Source organism: Triticum urartu, chromosome 1A (assembly GCF_056163025.1).
Source record: "Triticum urartu cultivar PI428250 chromosome 1A, HENAU_Tu73, whole genome shotgun sequence".
NCBI classification, from domain to species: Eukaryota; Viridiplantae; Streptophyta; class Magnoliopsida; order Poales; family Poaceae; genus Triticum; species Triticum urartu.
This window is the reverse complement of record NC_141873.1, coordinates 35,380,823-35,402,452: the sequence shown is the minus strand read 5'-3', so window position 1 is coordinate 35,402,452 and position 21,630 is coordinate 35,380,823. Positions and strand designations below refer to the sequence as shown.

The following is a 21,630-nucleotide window of genomic DNA, read 5'->3' as shown; positions in this document are numbered from 1 at the left end:
AGAGCAAAACATGATCAACACCAGAATTCCATGGGTGTTCGATTCATCACAATGTAACTAGATTATTGACTCTAGTGCAAGTGGGAGACTGTTGGAAATATGCCCTAGAGGCAATAATAAAAGCATTATTATTATTATATTTCCTTGTTCATGATAATTGTCTTTATTCATGCTATAATTGTGTTATCTGGAAATCGTAATACATGTGTGAATAATAGACACCAACATGTCCCTAGTAAGCCTCTGGTTGACTAGCTCGTTGATCAACAGATAGTCATGGTTTCCTGACTATGGACATTGGATGTCATTGATAACGAGATCACATCATTAGGAGAATGATGTGATGGACAAGACCCAATCCTAAACATAGCACAAGGTCGTATAGTTCGTTTGCTAGAGTTTTTCCAATGTCAAGTATCTTTTCCTTAGACCATGAGATCGTGTAACTCCCGGATACCGTAGGAGTGCTTTGGGTGTGCCAAACGTCACAACGTAACTGGGTGACTATAAAGGTATACTACGGGTATCTCCGAAAGTGTCTGTTGGGTTGACATGGATCAAGACTGGGATTTGTCACTCCGTATGACGGAGAGGTATCACTGGGCCCACTCGGTAATGCATCATCATAATGAGCTCAAAGTGACCAAGTGTTTGGTCACGGAATCATGCATTACGGTACGAGTAAAGTGACTTGTCGGTAACGAGATTGAACGAGGTATTGGGATACCGACGATCGGATCTCGGGCAAGTAACATACCGATTGACAAAGGGAATTGTATACGGGGTTGCTTGAATCCTCGACATCGTGGTTCATCCGATGAGATCATCGAGGAGCATGTGGGAGCCAACATGGGTATCCAGATCCCGCTGTTCGTTATTGACCAGAGAGCGATCTCGGTCATGTCTACATGTCTCCCGAACCCGTAGGGTCTACACACTTAAGGTTCGGTGATGCTAGGGTTATAGGGATATGTATATGTAGTAACCCGAATGTTGTTCGGAGTCCCGGATGAGATCCCGGACGTCACGAGGAGTTCCGAAATGGTCCGGAGGTAAAGAATTATATATAGGAAGTGCTATTTCGGGCATCGGGACAAGTTTCGGGGTCACCGGTATTGTACCGGGACCACCGGAAGGGTCCCGGGGGTCCACCAGGTGGGGCCACCTGCCCCGGGGGGCCACATGGGCTGTAGGGGGTGCGCCTTGGCCTACATGGGCCAAGGGCACCAGCCCCAAGAGGCCCATGCGCCTAGGGTTCAAGGAGGGAAGAGTCCCAAAGGGGGAAGGCACCCCCTAGGTGCCTTGGGGGGGAGGGATTCCTCCCCTTGGCCGCACCCCCCTAGGAGATTAGATCTCCTAGGGCCGGCGCCCCGCCCCCCTTGGCCCTCCTATATATAGTGGGGAGATGGAGGACTTCTTACCTTGGTCTTTGGTGCCTCCCTCTCCCTCTTCAACACATCCTCCTCCTCCATAGTGCTTGGCGAAGCCCTGCCGGAGTACTGCAGCTCCATCACCACCACGCCATCGTGCTGCTGCTAGGAGCCATCTTCCTCAACCTCTTCTTCCCTCTTGCTGGATCAAGAAGAAGGAGACGTTACGCTAACCGTACGTGTGTTGAACGCGGAGGTGCCGTCCGTTCGGCACTAGGATCTCCGGTGATTTGGATCACGTCGAGTACGCCTTCCTCATCCCCGTTCTTTGAACGCTTCCGTGCGTGATCTACAAAGGTATGTAGATGCAATCCAATCACTCGTTTCTAGATGAACTCCTAGATGGATCTTGGTGAAACCGTAGGAAAATTTTTGTTTTCTGCAACGTTCCCCAACATCGACCACCTCTCCTTCTCCGAGAGATTGGTCGAACAACAAGTTCTCGTATATCTATCCGACACTACCGGCTACATATATACAATAATTATCTCTTACAAATATAATCATACGGACTCATGGTCCACATAGTATTCTCCATCTTCAGCGATCACGTGGTCAAGAAAGAATGCCGCCAATTCCTCTTGAATTGCTCGCATGCGAGCTGGTGCTAGGAGTTCATCCCGCTTCCGAAACATCTAATTTGAAGAAGGGGGTCAATACATATATATATGAATGAATGAAACTCAACACAAATGATGGTAATAAAATAAAATTGTGAATGTTGTTATTTACGTACTTCATATTGTTCGTCAGTGTAGCCCCGCTCACAGGTCGTGTGGCGGATGGACTCACAAACGTAGTATCCACAGAAATCATTCCCTTTTTCCTACCACAACCACTTTACAAGAAATAGAGGTCAATCAAACTGATAAGCAAGAATGCCAAATCAATAGGAGATGCGCGGAACATGCTACTATAGTACTTACTTTCGGGTGTCTAAATTGCAGCTTCTTCGGGAGTCCTGGAGCTTTTTTGGAGAATTTTTTCCAAACCCTGCCAGACAAAGAAAACAATTACTTGATATATCAGGAAATGAACAAAGTTGCTGATATGGTGGATAATGATTGATTTAACTTACTTCTCGAGCATTTGAGTCATGTCCGCATAGTCCTGGGGATCTTTTCATTTTGAGTCTAAGACAGTTACTAGTCCCTGCTCAAGCTTAATCTCTAGGAGAATATAGTGGTAACTGCACACACATGCATAACTCATCAATTACATTACTATAACCTTGACTAATATATATATAAGGGAAACCGAATACGCACAAGACAGTAACACTCACTTGAAGTTGTAAGGAAAGAGTATTATATCTTTGTTTTCATTTATTACCAACGATCGTAGCAAGTTAGCCTCGGTATCTGCGGCATGAAATTTAACCTGAGTTGCATCTATGAGATATGTGTTAATGAACCCAATATCACCGACTTGTCTTTTCTTCAATTCGGCGATCTTCAATCTGCATAATATAGTGAGGATGATTATAAATACATGCAATGAAAGAGCTGAGCTATATAGAGAGACTTAATGACAGAAGTAGTACTACTTATAGACAGTAGCAGGTGACCGTTGTTTTATCGAGGGCCAATTGATTGAAAAACTAAAAGAACTCCTCAAATGGAACAGGCAACAGTTCAATTCCAACGAGGTCATGCTCCTTTTTAACTTTCACATACAAAGTACTCCTCCCCCCAGAGTCTCTGCAGATTTTCAAGTACCAATCATGCAATCTTCGCATCATCGTTGATAGAGATCTTTCATCTTTGACGAGAGGCTTCCCGTACTCGTATCTTTGTATCTGCACCTCCATGGGTTCATAATGTACATCGTCGGGCAGGTAATCGGCAAGATTGCTATAACCGGGCACCATCCTCGGATCATTAGCGACGTTGTCGCTAGGCACCTTGAGCGGGGGGCACGATTGCTTCGCTTGTTCGCCGAGCTGGGCAATTTGTTTCCCAGCTCGTCGTTCTTTCATCCTTTGATCACTGACAGTACTTCCCGACCGCTCCGCTTCGACAAATTCCTTTCCAATAATGCACTCATAGTTTCCTTTCGGCGGAGACTTGGGTGGTTTTGTCAGGGCAGCCAGAGTGTGCTTCACTTTCACCGGATCTACCTTCTCCTCGGGAGGTGGATGTCTCTTTGCTTTCAACCCTTGAAACCAGTCATCCACTTCGGTTCGTGCGATCTTCGCGTTCTCCTCCGGGGTCCTCTCGTATGGTAAATTCTCTGTAGTCTTTAGAGAAGGACCGAATCTGTATGTCCTCCCGCCTCTGGCTGTATTGCTAGACGCTGGCCGAGCAGACGGAGCGGTTGTCTTCTTTACTTGCTTACGAGGCGGAGGAGAAGGACTATGACGCGCCGGAGTAGCCGGAGCGGCGGCAGGTCTCTTTCGCCCTTGCTGACGAGGCGGAGAAGGAGGAGGCTGGCTGCTCGGGCACGTCGGCGCAGGCGGAGAAGGAGGCAGAGTGCCGCCACGCGCCGGAGAAGGAGCCGGTCGAGTGCCCTGATCGTCACTCGCCGGAGGAGGAGGCGGTGGAGGAGGCGGAGTGCCCTGACTCGCCGGAGGAGGAGGCGGTGGAGGAGGCGGAGTGCCCTGACTTGCCGGAGGAGGAGGAGGCGGAGGCGTCAAGTTCGGAAGGTTGATGAGCTCCTTCCGCCATAGGCATGGAGTCTTCAGAGCAGACCCTAGCCTAGTCTCCCCTTCACCGGTAGGGTGGTCAAGCTGGAGGTCCTCAAATCCCTCCGTTATTTCATCCACCATCACCCTAGCATATCCTTCTGGAATCGGCCGGCAGTGAAAAGTTGCGCCGGGTTCAGTAGGATAAACAGAGCCAACAGCCGCCTTGACCTTCAAATTCATCCATTGCGTCATAAGGTGGCAATTTTGAGACTCCGTGATAGCATCCACGGGATAGCTGGCAGGAGCCGTCAAGGCATGCTCCGGCTGAAGCAGCTCGGTGGAAGCCACGCTGCTTCTCCGCTGAAATGGCGGGGTAGCTTCGGCAGTACGTTTGCTGCGATTTGCTTCTCGTTCCTCTATCGCTTGTACCCTTGCTTGCAGCGCCTGCATTTGGGTCTGCTGCAATTTTTTCCTCCTCTCCTGGGATTTGTAACCGCCTGCGTCCGGAAACCCAACCTTCCACGGAATGGAGCCTGGCGTGCCTCGTGTCCGTCCAGGGTGCTCAGGATTCCCGAGGGCCATTGTGAGCTCGTCGTTCTCTCTATCTGGAAAGAACGTCCCTTGATGCGGTGCTTTGATATACTGCTGAAGCTTCCTGACTGGTATGTCCATTTGATCGTTCGTCCAAATGCACTTCCCTATTACAGGGTCCAAGGTTCCGCCAGCCCCGAAGAACCAAGTCCGGCAACGGTCTGGCCAGTTAATTGTCTCTGGTTCGATCCCTTTATCAACCAGATCATTCTCAGTCTTGGCCCACTTAGGCCAGGTTACGAGGTAGCCACCTGACCCCGTGCGATGGTGACGCTTCTTCTTCGCAGCATTTTTCTTGTTTGTCGCCGACATCTTCTTACTCTTTTCCGATGTCTTGTGGGCCACAAATGCGGGCCAGTGATCTCTGATCCTCTCATATCTGCCCTTGAATTCTGGTGTCTCTTTATTTTCGACAAACTTATTCAGCTCTTTCTTCCACCTCCTGAATAGTTCTGCCATCCTCTTAAGAGCAAAAGACTTGATTAATTGCTCTTTAACTGGCTTCTCTGGATCATCCTCTGGCGGTAGGGTGAAATTTGACTTCAGCTCAGTACAAAGATCATTTTTCTGCATATCATTGACATAAGACACCTCAGGGTCTTCTGTAGCCGGCTTTAACCATTGCTGGATGCTGATCGGGATCTTGTCCCTAACCAAAACCCCGCACTGAGCAACAAATGCACTCTTTGTCCGGAGGGGTTCAATCAGTTGGCCGTCGGGCGCGACTGCTATGATCTCAAACTTTTCATCCGAGCTCAACTTTTTCTTCGGGCCTCGTCTCTTTACCGAAGTTGTGCTCGATCCGGAGGGCTAGAAAAAAGAACAAAGACTTAATTAATATGTGTACATACCAAAACAATGAATGCGTCAATTAGCTAGTCAACAGAAGCTTAACTAATATATATACCTGGCCAGACTTGGTTCGGTCACCGGAGACGTCATCACGGTCTCCTTCTTGCACCGGCATTGGGTCACCGGAGCCGTCCTCACGGTCTCCTTCTTGCACCGGCATTAGGTCACCTGAGCCATCATAATCATAGCCAGCTGCATCCAGACCATCGGTGTCGTTGAGAAACAACGAGCAGACGGCATCACTTCCTCGTGCGATTATGTCCCCCAACAACTCTTCTTGTACTTCGTCTCGGGCGGTGTCCATAGTTTCTACAAATATTTACAACATAGCAATTATTGTTCAAACATGACAGATGGATATATTAGTGGCAAACGTAGAACTAATATTAATTAGTGGCCTCGACGCTGCTTCCCTAGGGTTTGGGGTGGCCTCGACAACGCTTCAAGGATAAAAAAAGAAGAGGAAGAAGAAAAAAAAGAGGAGAAGAAAGAATAGAGGAGTAAGAACTCCTCTATTCTTTCTTCTCCTCTTTTTTTCTTCTTCTTCCTCTTTTTTTATCGGGAACGAGGGTCGTCGAGGGTCACCGAGCGATAGAGGAAACCCTAAATAGCAAGTATCGTGGGTGTGAGATACATGTGGCCGTCGGTGTCGGACACTACATCCACGTCCCACAAGTGACGTGGGCGTCGAAGCCCGCGCCACTTGTGGGACGTGGATGTAGTGTCCGACACCGACGGCCACATATATCTCACACCGACGATACTTTCTATTTAGGGTTTCCTCTACCGCTCGGCGACCCTGACCGTCGACGACCCTCGTTTCCGATAAAATAAAGAGGAAGAAGAAGAAAAAAAAGAGAAGAAGGGAAGAAGAAGAAAAAAACAGGAGAAGAAATTCTTCTCCTCTTTTTTTTCTTCTTCTTCTCTTCTTCTCTTTTTTTTTCTTCTTCTTCCTCTTTATTTTTCTTCTCCTCTTTTTTTTCTTCTTCTTCTCTTCTGCTCTTTTTTTTCTTCTTCTTCCTCTTTATTTTATCGGAAACGAGGGTCGTCGAGGGTCAGGGTCGCCGAACGGTAGAGGAAACCCTAAATAGCAAGTATCGTGGGTGTGAGATACATGTGGCCGTCGGTGTCGGACACTACATCCACGTCCCACAAGTGACGTGGGTGTCGAAGCCCGCGCCACTTGTGGGACGTGGATGTAGTGTCCGACACCGACGGTACATGTATCTCACACCGACGATACTTTCTATTCAGGGTTTCTCCTCTACGGCTCGGCGACCCTCGACGACCTTCGTTCCCGATAAAATAAAGAGGAAGAAGAAGAAAAAAAAGAGAAGAAGAGGAAGAAGAAGAAGAAAAAAAGAGAAAAAGAAATCTTTCTTCTCCTCTTTTTTTCTTCTTCTTCTCTTTTTTTTCTTCTTCTTCCTCTTTATTTTATCGGAAACAAGGGTCGTCGAGGGTCAGGGTCGCCGAACGGTAGAGGAAACCCTAAATAGCAAGTATCGTGGGTGTGAGATACATGTGGCCGTCGGTGTCGGACACTACATCCACGTCCCACAAGTGACGTGGGCGTCGAAGCCTGCGCCACTTGTGGGACGTGGATGTAGTGTCCGACACCGACGGTACATGTATCTCACACCGACGATACTTTCTATTTAGGGTTTCTCCTCTACCGCTCGGCGACCCTCGACGACCCTCGTTCCCGATAAAATAAAGAGGAAGAAGAAGAAAAAAAAGAGGAGAAGAAAGAATAGAGGAGAAGATCTCCTCTATTCTTTCTTCTCCTCTTTTTTTCTTCTTCCTCTTCTTTTTTTATCCTCTTCTTCCTCTCATGTTCGACGACCCTCGACCCCTCGGCGACTCTAGACCCCCTCTCGACCCCCTCATGTCGAAGTTATCGGGTAGGGGGTATATCGACAACGACATACCCCATACATACATACATACATATCAATTGCATCCATACATATATGAACAAAATTAATATCTACTAATTAACAACCTAAATAAAAAAAACTAATACATATAGGAAGAAGAAGAAAAAAGAAGAGAAGAAAGAATAGAGGAGAAGATCTCCTCTATTCTTTCTTCTCCTCTCTTTTTTTCTTCTTCCTCTTCTTTTTTTATCCTTTTCTTCCTCTCATGTTCGACGACCCCCTCTCGACCGTCGACCCCCTCTCGACCCTCATATATAAAACATTTTCTTCCTTCTATTCCTTCTTCCTAAATATATAAAACTTTTTTTAAAATGAAACTAACCTAAAATGTACTAAATCAGAGAACATATATAGATAAAAATTTTCTAATTAAAAATCTAACTTTTGCATATATGTATTTTTAAAACATCATTACAATTGAAAAAATACATACATACATACAAAAAACATGTAAAAAATACATACATACATATATGAACATACATCAAAAATTACGTATATCTAAAAAATACATACACACACATATATATGAAAATCTAAAAACATGTAAAAAATAGCATGTATAATAAAAAAATGCACGGCAGCGGCGGGGGCGGCAGACGTGCGGTGCCTCACAGAGGCGGCGACGTTCGGGGCAGGGGACGACGGCACGGCGACGGCGACGGGGCAGGGGCGGCGCATGTCGGGGTAGGGGACGGTGGCGCGCGGCGACGGTGTCGGCCGAGGGCGCAGGCGACGGCGTCGGGCGAGGGCGCGGGCGACGGCCGGCGAGGGCGCGGGCGACGGCGACTCGGGGCGCGGGCGACGGTGATGGCTGGGGCAGCGGGCGGCGTTGGGGCAGCATGGCGGCGTCGATGTGCTCAGCGTCGTCGGGGGGCAACTGCGAGGGAAATGTGAAATTTTCCTAAGTGCTGGCTTATATAGCAAAGGCATTGGTCACGGTTCGTGGCACAAACCGTGACCAATGCCCCCCTTTAGTCCCGGTTGGTGCCACCAACCGAGACCAAAGGCCTCTTTTCAGTAGTCCAAAGGGCGGGAAGCGGCGGCCTTTGGTCTCGGTTGGTGGCACCAACCGGGACTAAAGGGGGGCATTGGTCATGGTTTGTGCCACGAACCGTGACCAATGGCCCCCTTTAGTCCCGGTTGGTGCCACCAACCGGGACCAAAGGCCTTGTGCGGCTGCTGCGTCGAAAGTTTGGTCCCACCTCGCTAGTTGAGAGGGGTGCGCAGTGGTTTATAAGCCCCACTGTCGCACCCCTGTCGAGCTTCTCTCCATTGCAGGCTTACGGGCCTAATTGTCACTTCTATGCCTGTGGGCCTACTGGGCCTCCTGCGGGCCTGAATCCTGGCCCTTTGATGGGTTTCTAGTCGTATTCACGCCGTGGGGGCCCAGTGGGTGGCATTTTTTTGTTTTTTTGTTGCTTTATTTATTTTATTTTCTTTTGTTTTTTGCTTTATTTTTTAATTCTTTATGCTTTTAGTTTTAGAAAAATTATAAACTTTTTGTTAATGCCATTAGTTTTCAAATTTGAAAACACTTTTTTTGTTTTTTTGTTTTCTTTGTTGCTTTATTTATTTTATTTTGTTTCTACTTACAACAAAATACTTATTGTTGCTATTTTTTTCCAGTTTTTTTGTTTTTTTTTGTGCATTATTTATTTTCTTTTGTTTTTTGCTTTATTTTTTTATTCTTTTTGCTTTTAGTCTTAGAAAAATTATAAACTTTCTGTTAGTGCCATTTTATTTTGTGATTAACTTTACTATAAAAATAGTTTTTTTCCTTTTTTTTGATTTGTTTTTTGCATTATTTATTTTCTTTTGTTTTTTGCTTTAATTTTTAATTCTGTTTGCTTTTAGGTTAGCAAAATTATAAACTTTCTGTTAGTGTCATTAGTTTTAGAAAAATTATAAACTTTCTGTTAGTGCCATTAGTTTTCAAATTTGAATAGTTAAAATTTGAATTCTTTGAAAATTGTTTGAATCACAAGTTTGTGATTAACTTACTAAAAAATGAGAATGGATGCGCTTATAGAGAAAATTCAACCTAAATTCCTAGTAAATTTCTATGAATTTCAGAGAAATTCACTATGAATTTAGGTTAAACTTTTCTCTATTAGGGCATCTATTTTCACTTTGAGAGGAGCTCAACAAGGCAGAGAGGGAAGGGCTTATAAACCGGTGTGAGCCCCCTTCGGTTGGCGAGGTGGGACTAAACTCTGCCCGCAACGAGGACCAACCCTTTAGTCTCGGTTTGTGGCACAAACCGGGACTAATGGTCATGGGCCAGGGGCGAGGAGAAAAATTATAAACTTTCTGTTAGTGCCATTAGTTTTAGAAAGTTGAAAGTTGAAAGTTGGCATGGGCCAGGGACTAATGGTCATGGTATTACGAGGGCCGAACCATAAGACATGAAAGCATTTCAAATGAACTCTGAAAAAGTTGAAAGTTGGCATGGTATCATAATTTCACCCACATAGCATGTGCATGTACAAAATGGACAATTGTAGCATGTTCGTGTGTTACAAAGTTGGCATGGTATCATCATAACAGTTGCGGGAGAAAGTCTTCACTTTTTCTTCACTTGTGTCATTTGCTTATTGCACCGTAACCATGGATAATCTTCATTGTTTATCAGGATGCTTGGGTCAGCCTTGACATTGAAGGGAGGAATTTCATGAAACTTTTCATAATCTTCAGACATGTCTGTCTTGCCGTCCACTCCCAGGATGTCCCTTTTTCCTGAAAGAACTATGTGGCGCTTTGGCTCATCGTATGATGTATTCGCTTCCTTATCTTTTCTTTTTCTCAGTTTGGTAGACATGTCCTTCACATAGATAACCTGTGCCACATCATTGGCTAGGACGAACGGTTCGTCAGTGTACCCAAGATTTTTCAGATCCACTGTTGTCATTCCGTACTGTGGGTCTACCTGTACCCCGCCGCCTGACAGATTGACCCATTTGCACTTAAACAAAGGGACCTTAAAATCAGGTCCGTAGTCAAGTTCCCATATGTCCACTATGTAACCATAATATGTGTCCTTTCCGCTCTCGGTTGCTGCATCAAAGCGGACACCGCTGTTTTGGTTGGTGCTCTTTTAATCTTTGGCGATCGTGTAAAATGTATTCCCATTTATCTCGTATCCTTTGTAAGTCAATACAGTCAAAGATGGTCCCCTGGACAACAAGTACAACTCATCACAAACAGTGTTGTCACCTCTGAGATGTGTTTCCAACCAACTGCTGAAAGTCCTGATGTGTTCACATGTAATCCAGTCATCGCACTGCTCCGGGTGTTTGGAGTGCAGACTGTTCTTGTGTTCATCGACATACGGGGTCACCAAGGTAGAGTTCTGTAGAACTGTGTAGTGTGCTTGAGACCAAGAATATCCGTCCCTGCATATTATTGAGTCTCTTCCAAGAGTGCCTTTTCCAGTCAGTCTCCCCTCATACCGCGATTTAGGGAGACCTATCTTCTTAAGGCCAGGAATGAAGTCAACACAAAACCCGATAACATCCTCTGTTTGATGGCCCATGGAGATGCTTCCTTCTGGCCTAGCGCGGTTACGGACATATTTCTTTAGGACTCCCATGAACCTCTCAAAGGGGAACATATTGTGTAGAAATACGGGCCCCAGGATGACAATCTCGTCGACTAGATGAACTAGGACGTGCATCATGATATTGAAGAAGGATGGTGGGAACACCAGCTCGAAATTGACAAGACATTGCGCCACATCACTCCTTAGCCTTCGTACGATTTCTGGATCGATCACCTTCTGAGAGATTGCATTGAGGAATGCACATAGCTTCACAATGGCTAATCGGACGTTTTCCGGTAGAAGCCCCCTCAATGCAACCGGAAGCAGTTGCGTCATAATCACGTGGCAGTCATGAGACTTTAGGTTCTAAAAATTTTTCTCTGGCATATTTATTATTCCCTTTATATTCGACGAGAAGCCAGTCGTGACCTTCATACTTAGCAGGCATTCAAAGAAGATTTCTTTCTCTTCTTTCGTAAGAGCGTAGCTGGCAGGACCTTTATACTGCTTCGGAGGCATGCCATCTTTTTCGTGCAAACGTTGCAGGTCCTCCCGTGCCTCAGGTGTATCTTTTGTCTTCCCATACACGCCCAAGAAGCCTAGCAGGTTCACGCAAAGGTTCTTTGTCACGTGCATCACGTCGATTGAAGAGCGGACCTCTAGGTCTTTCCAGTAGGGTAGGTCCCAAAATATAGATTTCTGCTTCCACATGGGTGCGTGTCCCTCAGCGTCATTCGGAACAGCTAGTCCACCGGGACCCTTTCCGAAGATTACGTAGTGTAAATCATTGACCATAGCAAGTACGTGATCACCGGTACGCATGGCGGGCTTCTTCCGGTGATCTGCCTCGCCTTTGAAATGCTTGCCTTTCTTTCGACATTGATGGTTGGTCGGAAGAAATCGACGATGGCCCAGGTACACATTCTTCCTGCATTTGTCCAGGTATATACTTTCAGTGTCATCTAAATAGTGCGTGCATGCGTGGTATCCTTTGTTTGTCTGTCCTGAAAGGTTACTGAGAGCGGGCCAATCGTTGATGGTCACGAACAGCAACGCCTTAAGGTTAAATTCCTCCTGTTTGTGCTCATCCCACGTACGTACACCGTTTCCATTCCACAGCTTTAAAAGTTCTTCAACTAATGGCCTTAGGTACACATCAATTTTGTTGCCGGGTTGCTTAGGGCCTTGGATGAGAACTGGCATCATAATGAACTTCCGCTTCATGCACATCCAAGGAGGAAGGTTATACATACATAGAGTCACGGGCCAGGTGCTGTGATTGCTGCTCTGCTCCCCGAAAGGATTAATGCCATCCGCGCTTAAAGCAAACCATACATTCCTTGGGTCCTTTGCAAACTCATCCCAGTACTTTCTCTCAATTTTTCTCCACTGCGACCCGTCAGCGGGTGCTCTCAACTTCCCATCTTTCTTTCGGTTCTCATTGTGCCATCGCATCAACTTGGCATGCTCTTCATTTCTGAACAGACGTTTCAACCGTGGTATTATAGGAGCATACCACATCACCTTCGCGGGAACCCTCTTCCTGGGGGGCTCGCCGTCAACATCACCAGGGTCATCTCGTCTGATCTTATACCGCAATGCACCGCATACCGGGCATGCGTTCAGATCCTTGTATGCACCGCGGTAGAGGATGCAGTCATTAGGGCATGCATGTATCTTCTCCACCTCCAATCCTAGAGGGCATACGACCTTCTTTGCTGCATATGTACTGTCGGGCAATTCGTTATCCTTTGGAAGCTTCTTCTTCAATATTTTTAGTAGCTTCTCAAATCCTTTGTCAGCCACAGCATTCTCTGCCTTCCACTACAGCAATTCCAGTACGGTACCGAGCTTTGTGTTGCCATCTTCGCAATTGGGGTATAACCCTTTTTTGTGATCCTCTAACATGCGATCGAACTTCAGCTTCTCCTTTTGACTTTCGCATTGCGTCCTTGCATCGACAATGACCCAGCGGAGATCATCATCATCGGGCACATCGTCCGGTTCCTCTTGATGTTCAGCAGCTTCACCCGTTGCAGCATCATTGGGCACATCATCTGGTTCCTCTTGATCTTCACCAGCTCCCCCCGTTGCAGCATCACCGTATTCAGGGGGCACATAGTTGTCATCGTACTCTTCTTCTTCGTCGTCTTCCATCATAACCCCTATTTCTCCGTGCCTCGTCCAAACATTATAGTGTGGCATGAAACCCTTGTAAAGCAGATAGGAGTGAAGGATTTTCTAGTTAGAGTAAGACCTCGTATTCCCACATTCAGTGCATGGACAACACATAAAACCATTCTGCTTGTTTGCCTCAGCCGCATCGAGAAACTCATGCACGCCCTTAATGTACTCGCAGGTGTGTCTGTCACCGTACATCCATTGCCGGTTCATCTGCGTGCATTATATATAATTAAGTGTCCAAATTAATAGAAGTTCATCATCACATTAAAACCAAAGTGCATACATAGTTCTCATCTAACAACATATAGCTCTCCAAAGCATCTAATTAATTAAACCATACATTGAAACTATGTAAAACATTTCAATGCGAAAACAAATGCGATCATAATCGCAACCAAGGTAACAATTGATCCAACGGCATAATGATACCAAGCCTCGGTATGAATGGCATATTTTCTAATCTTTCTAATCTTCAAGCGCATTGCATCCATCTTGATCTTGTGATCATCGACGACATCCGCAACATGCAACTCCAATATCATCTTCTCCTCCTCAATTTTTTTTTATTTTTTCCTTCAACAAATTGTTTTCTTCTTCAACTAAATTTAACCTCTCGACAATAGGGTCGGTTGGCATTTCCGATTCACATACATCCTACATAAATAAAATCTATGTCACGGTTGTCGGCATAATTTTCATAAACAATAAATGAACCAGTAGTTATAAAGATAATATATATACCACATCTGAATCATAGACAGGACGAGGGCCGACAGGGGCGGATACCAAAACCATCGCACTATATAAGATGCAATAATAAAAGTAAGAAAATAATACAAGTATCTATGTAAACATACAAGTAAGAATATTTTTCCTTTCAGAAAGAAGATAAGAACAAGAGGCTCACCGCAGTGGTGCCGGCAATGAGCTTGGCGCGGGTGATCGACGGCGGTGAAGACGGGGACGGGGCGTGATGGACCGCTAAACCTAGACAAATATTATGGAAAATGGAGCTTGGAGGTTGATCTTGGAGAGGAGAAAGCTTAAGTAGTGTGGCTCGGGCATTCCATCGAACACCTTGTGTGCATATGAGGTGAGCTAGAGCACCACCAAGCCCTCTCCCCCTCGGCCAGAGAAAAACAGAGCACTGGGGTGCTCTGCTCACGAGCGAGGGGTATATATAGGCACATCATTGGTCCCGGTTGGTGACATGAGCCGGGACTAAAGGGGAGCCTTTGGTCCCGGTTCAAGCCACCAACCGGGACCAATGGTGGTGGGCCAGGAGCGAGGCCCATTGGTTCCGGTTCATCCCACCAACCGGGACCAAAAGGTCCAGATGAACCGGGACCAATGGCCCACGTGGCCCGCCTGGCCCCCTGGGCTCACGAACCGAGACCAATGCCCACATTGGTCCCGGTTCTGGACTAAACCGGGACTAATGGGCTGACCCGGCCTAGACCAAAGCCCTATTTTCTACTAGTGATTGGCTCCCACATATTCTACGAAGATCTTTATCGGTCAAACCGCATAACAACATACGTTGTTCCCTTTGTCATCAGTATGTTAGTTGCCTGAGATTCGATTATCAGTATCATCATCCCTAGTTCAATCTCGTTACCGGCAAGTCTCTTTACTCGTTCTGTAATGCATCATCCCATGACTAACTCATTAGTCACATTGCTTGCAAGGCTCATAGTGATGTGCATTACCGAGAGGGCCCAGAGATACCTCTCCGATACTCAGAGTGACAAATCCTAATCTCGATATATGCCAACTCAACAAACAACATCGGAGACAACTGTAGAGCATCTTTATAATCACCCAGTTACGTTGTGATGTTTGATAGCACACAAGGTGTTCCTCCGGTATTCGGGAGTTGCATAATCTCATAGTTAGAGGAACATGTATAAGTCATGAAGAAAGCAATAGCAATAAAACTAAACAATCATTATGCTAAGCTAATAGATGAGTCTTGTCCAGCACATCATTCTCTAATGATGTGATCTCGTTCATCAAATGACAACACATGTCTATGGTTAGGAAACTTAACCATCTTTGATTAGCGAGCTAGTCAAGTAGAGGCATACTAGCTAGGGACACTCTGTTTGTCTATGTATTCACACATGTACTAAGTTTCCGGTTAATACAATTCTAGCATGAATAATAAACATTTATCATGATATAAGGAGATATAAATAACAACTTTATTATTGCCTCTAGGGCATATTTCCTTCACTATGAATCTTTTGGGTCAAGTTCCATAGAAATTTCTTTTGAAATACATCATCTCAAATGGATAATAAATGACTTGAGATTAATCATATCTATAAGGAATACGAATAACAATTAAATCTGACAAGTTTGGGGTGCAAAATATACTATTGCCACAAAAGACGTGAAAACTATAGGAACAGTCGCTCGGATAGAACAAAGAATGTGCGTCTCGATCCCACGCGGATGATTGTTAAAAGGAGGTTGGAGCCAATATTTAAATTCACATGGAATTGAGATATAGGAGACTAATCCAAATGAACTTTGCTAGTACCATTCCTTTGATCCAAATGGCGTTCATAGGAATGGAAACCATAAGGATTAGAATCATAGAAAGAACCTCCAAATGATATAAAGAGTAGTTTAAGCTTATTTCAGCTTCACATGCATGCATGTCAATGTTGCGTCCCACAACTAAGGTAGATGCACTATTAGGGTTATCGGTACGATCTGCCGATCTCAATGATCCATTGCAAAACTAGGCGGCTTGGAGAGCAGAGGATGGGAATCGTTAATGGACTAAAAAATTAATCAAACCATCTATTTTCAAGTAGTATGGTATATTTTCTTATGGTTGATATGAACCAAATTCGTTTAACATATGTTGGGCAACCTTACGCGTCCGCCGACGGATAATCTAAAAACATCCGCCCCCTCAGTAGCCGTTAGATCTAGTCACACCAACGGTCTAGCCCCGTCCTTATTATTGCAACAGAGTTCATGTTGTAGAACCATCTTTGCAACAGAGTTCATGTTGCAGAAACATTCAGGGGTTGTAATTTTTTTCGTCTTCACTTATTTCGCAACATAGATGATGTTCCGGAAGGAGTTTCGTAACATAAATGATGTTGAACAAATTAGAGGAAGAACGGGAGTTTGGGAGAAACACGGGAGGCACTGTGCCTGAGGGATCCATGTTCAGATCCTGTAACATACGAGTTGTTGCGGTGTCAAAACTGCAACAAAGACTCAGTTGTCAAACCGTAAAAGATAATGCAGGTGAGCCCCATAGGACACGCGTCACACGAACAAGGGGGTGGACGCCAGCGTGCGATCCACCAGCTAAAGCCAAGCTTTTCCCAATAAATAAGCAGCTCAAGGGTAACCTTTTCGGGAATACTGCTAGCAAGAAACCAAATATGTGCATGGATGGAGTCCATCCATAAGCCACACACCCAGAAAGCGTATGAACCGTGTTGCATCACCAAAACATGGGACGCTCCACGAGAACGACGATAGGGACCACCAAGGGTTCAGATACGTGTCTGTCATTCAACTACCTTATTTGGACCTTCTTGACACACCAACCTCACAAGGAATTAGGAAACAGACAACAAACTATGCAGCGCCCACTGCCAAAGCCACGCGGTGCCAGGGTTTTCGAAACCATTTGGTCCCCGTGCCCATGTGTCGGCTAGCTAGAATGAAACCCAGTAGTACTGTCACTCGCGACGAAAGTTAGCTACCAAAAACATCTTCCAAAGAAAGAAGAGCGAGAAACTATATGCAGTACTAGCAATAAGATTGCAATAGGGTGTGGACGTTAGCGAACATACTAACTCGACCAACGATGGCAATGCAATTACTAGTACACCACATTGCGTTCTTCCAATCATTGATGATACCAAAGTTACGAACCACTACTAGTGCTACTACAGAATACGGTATCACTTACCATTACTACGGAACAGAATATCACTTACTACAACTCGAAATAAAAACACTGACAAGTCACCACTCGTTGCTTACAACCAGTCTGCTGATGGGATTCATACATACCAACTCTTACTCTATGTGATCAATTAATTGATGGATTATGTAACTCACAATGGCAGCAACTAACTGAATATGAATTGTAATCGCTGAATTCACTTTGCTTGCTTACTGTTGGGCGACGACGCTTGTTGAGTTGAGAGGGTCAGCGATCGTCTGGCACCCGGTAGGACTCCGCGTTGATCTCCGATAAGCATGAGCCAGGAAGTAGCAGCTGGGGACGAGAACATTTACAGAATTACAAATGGTTTCCAAGCAAGGAGCGACAGGAGCTCAACTTATAAGGGGAGTGAGGGAGGGAGCAGAGGAAGAACGGGATCTCCCATTGATCTGATTCTGCACCGCGGGTGGGCGGTGGCGAGGGCGGCTGCATGGCAGCGCGCCGGTGAGGGCGTAGATGTCTTCCTCAATCTCTTCTGTGGAGAGCGTCGCGGAGAACCGTAGCCTGTCGAGCGCATCGGCGTGGACCAACCGTTGCTTGCGCTCGGACGCCTGCGGTGGCACACTCACGGCTGCCTCATCTGTGTGGGATGACATAGCAGGGTGGCGGCGGCGGGGGTGTGCCTTCAATGCCTGCGGAGAAACCGCCTCAGTGACCACAGGGGACTCGTTGTCCCTGGGGTTGCCGACACCCGGTGCCACGGCCACTTCATCGAGGCCGAGTTGTAGCCTCTGGCTGACCTTGTTGAGATGTTGCGAGGAGGAACCCATGGCCGGGGCGATGGCCTCACCAGCGCGGTTGACGGGAGCGTCTTGCGGCATCTTGAGCGTCGACCGGTGCGGAGAAAGCATCTCGCGGTGGGCACTCAGTGACGTTGTCACAGCCTCCGCGGCAGTGCCCCACACCTCCCCAACGCTACTTTATATCCCTCGATCTGACGAGGGAGGCTCGGTCGGTGGCTCCGTCGAATTCACCATGGTCGTGGGCGAAATCTTGCCCTTAAACGGCGCTTCTGCGGCCGCTCTAGATCTGAAAGCGGCGTCGGCAGAAAGGGAATGGCGTGGATGTGGTGAGGAGGAGTGAAGAGTGAGATACGATAGGGAGGAGTGGGTTTGTCTGCAACGATGGGAGTACGGGCGAAAGCGGAAATAGGTGGATGCATCGCTGGTGAATAAGTAACGGGGCCGCATGAGCATGCATGAATTCTTCACAGGGGGGGTGGTACAATGGGGTTTTCACTTCTGCTTTACGTCATGTTTGGGGTTTTTTCTATGGAACAGTGTTTGGACTGTTGTCTCCGCACACTCCATTTCTCCATGAATTTCTCCTTTCATTCCATTGAATGGATCACCAGTTTTAAAAAGTAATATTTAGATGTTAGTCTACCTAGGGGAAAAGTGCATATAATGCAATGCTCATCTACACATTTACTTTCATGTTGAATGGTCTCGTAAAAACCCACAAAAATGTTTAAAAGCTTCCTTTGACAATTAACCTAAGGATATATTTTTAGTGATGTATAACATGAGTTTTGAGTCGAATTGACGATCTAAAAACCATGCGTGTCATACAAACCTGGAGAGAGATATTATCCAAGTTCATAGGCACTAAAATTTGTGTCGATTTGGCTAATGAAAGATTTTAGATAATTCATATCCTAAGGTAAATAGTTATAAATGTTTCATGTAAATGAGTTTTTCATATACATTTTTGTGTTTCTTTACTAACTTTTTGGAACTTACTTTTATAAACATACTATTTCCTTCTTTTATCCGTTAGAGGGTGACTAAAAATCACTAGTTTCCAATAAAAATGTGCATGGTTAACTATCATTAACCGACAATCAAAGTTTTTTAGGAATGCATTACTACTACCGCTGATTAGACCATCTACATCTACGCAGGGCCATTGAGGGTCCTGTGTGTGCTGAGGGACCCCAAAATGCAGGGGGGGCCAGTTTGGGCCGAATTTCTTTAGTGGCTAAACTTTGACTGGCTATAACTTTTTAAATATAAGTCCAATTGACTTGATTCTTTTTCGGTTGTTTCTCAAATTCTGTCTAATTTATTTTCATATTTATTTGAAAATTTTCCAAACAACTTTTTTGTACTGTTTTAAAACTAGGTGTTGATTTGAAATTTTTCAAAATAGGATTATGGAGAGAGAAGAAAACTTTCAAAAGTTTTTGGGATGCACCCTGCCTATCCACAACTTGAAGGCAAGCATTCTGAACCCTGGCATAATATTTTTGTGTGTTGTTTGATACAGTTACAACACCACCTTGACATGGAACCTTCGTTATTTTTGTGACGATATGATCATACTCATGAGTGAAAAAGGAAGATGCTTTGCTATTGTGAATGGATTTGCTTGTGATAGTAATCACCCTCGTATGCCCTCATGTCTACCGGAAGGAAACCGGGATAGTCTCTGTCTTGGGTAGACACGAGCTTACCCCTAGTTCCTCGTCGAGATGGTTGTGTCTGGTATGGCATGATGAGGTATGATGGGTGGTGATTCTGTCTATCGATTGAAATATATTTTTTATGCTAATCATGTAGGGAACACTAAAACCTCCTGAGTCGACCATAGATCGAGTCTTGTTCCGGTAATCCCCATACTTGTTTCGTACTACCACTTGTCCCTGCCATAGGAAGGGCACGGTTCAGTAAGTTGTCAACCCCTTTCTAGCACACACCGTACAGAGAGGCCATGGTGGAAGATACCGACTGCAGCCGGTAGGCATGCCACCTGGTCCGGGGGCATGGGTGTTTCGGTTGTAGCCGAAGGGGTAGCTCCCCTAGTTTGTGCGCGGTATAAATTTTGTGATCCCATGCTAGTCGAGGTTGTAGCCTCCCCGCTTAGAGTTTCGCTTAACAGGTGTCATGGGTGATTCCAGACACCGGTAAAATTATGCTGGTGTGTGTGAGTCAGGTGTGTTTTCAACTAAAAGACCGTAGACGGAATTAGTCCTAATGGACTAAAGGAATCTATTGCTCGTGGGTAAAGAGTACACCCTCTAAAGAGATTATATCTATTCGAATAGCCGTGTCCATGGTTAAGGACTCCAGTTTGGGATGGGTCAAGTGTCGGTCTTCGAAGGAAAGATTGCTAAGCCAAAACATGGATCATGACTTGTGACACGTGTTGATTATGATTACTATTATTATGGACTAACCATCTGAATTATTTTAATTATTAAGTATCCCTGGGACGGTTCTACCCCCCCCGGATATTCACTGTGATTACTCCTTATAAGCCCTTTATGTGGTGTCGCTGAGACGCCCGACTGTGGCATGCTTGTTATCCATATACTTTATAAGCCCTTTATGTGGTGTCGCTGAGACGCCCAACTTTGGCATGCTTGTTATTCATATACTTTATAAGCCCTTTATGTGGTGTCGCTGAGACGCCCAACTGTGGCATGCTTGTTATTCATGTACCTTATAAGCCCTTTATGTGGTGTCACGGAGACGCCCGACTGTGGCATGTTTGTTACTTATTTACCTTATAAGCCCTTTATGTGACGTCGCGCAGACGCCCGACTGAGGCACACTTTATATTATTATCCTTTTGAGGCGTCGCTGCAGATACCCGATCGGTGCATTTTATTTCTATTCCCTGATTGTTTAATTCAAGTTTTATTCAAATGACCTGCTTGCGTGCATCATGGATGTTTATTTTGTGACTAACATAGGATCATAGAACATTTCAGAGCATGATTATAAAATTGTTATATTATACATGTGTTCATAATGCTTGCGAGTACATTCAAAGTACTCACTAGCTTGTCCCTGGCTATTGACTTGGCCAGATTTCTTGCGTGGAGAGGAGCCCTGCAATGACAGCCCCGGAACCTAGGCAACGGTGATAGTAGACTCGCGAAGATAGGAGTTATCCAGGTCAGCTGTTCCTGTGGGAAATGGAGTCCCATAGACGCCGATGATCCGCAAACCACTTCCGCCATCAACCACTAGAAACCAGTTGTTGTACTCATAGGCCAGAATGGTCTTGTACTACATATCTTGTATTTTGCTTGGAGTTTCTGTATCAAGTTGGTGCCTCATCATCTAACAGTAATCCTGGGGCTGGTGAGCACAAGGGCCATTTTCTGGAAATTAATATCCCGAAAATCCGGTCCTGACAAACCCTGTCGTTTTATCCTTAGTAGCAACAATAAAAATATGTGTCTTGTCCCCATTCTATTACTGGGATAGAGAACACCGTAAGATTGAACCTACTACTGTGCCCCACTCCTTTTGAAAAATTACCCATCTATCTTGGCCAGAGAAGACAAATAACACAAAAAGCATACATAGTTACTCAATTGCACAACAAAGAAACATCAAAAAATTCAACAATATCCAATGAACAATCTGGTTATAAATCCACAAATTCATCGGATCCTAACAAACACAACATAAGAATTACATCTGATTGATCTCGGAGGAGAACATGGTATTGAAGATCCAAGAGAGAGAGAG

General features: G+C 45.4%; 1 protein-coding gene across 1 annotated transcript; it reads right to left on the bottom strand.

Moving 5' to 3' along the window:
* Window positions 1-17,478: 17,478 nt before the first annotated feature.
* Window positions 17,479-18,255, bottom strand: LOC147988816 (uncharacterized). The gene has a single exon (XM_087535952.1). It carries the CDS (start codon window positions 17,995-17,997, stop codon window positions 17,479-17,481), a length of 519 nt encoding a protein of 172 aa, XP_087392078.1. The 5' UTR covers window positions 17,998-18,255.
* Window positions 18,256-21,630: the final 3,375 nt, after the last annotated feature.

Coding starts and splice junctions, on each gene's coding strand:
- LOC147988816 (XM_087535952.1), bottom strand. CDS start 17,997: ATGCTTTCTCCGCACCGGTCGACGCTCAAGATGCCGCAAGACGCTCCC.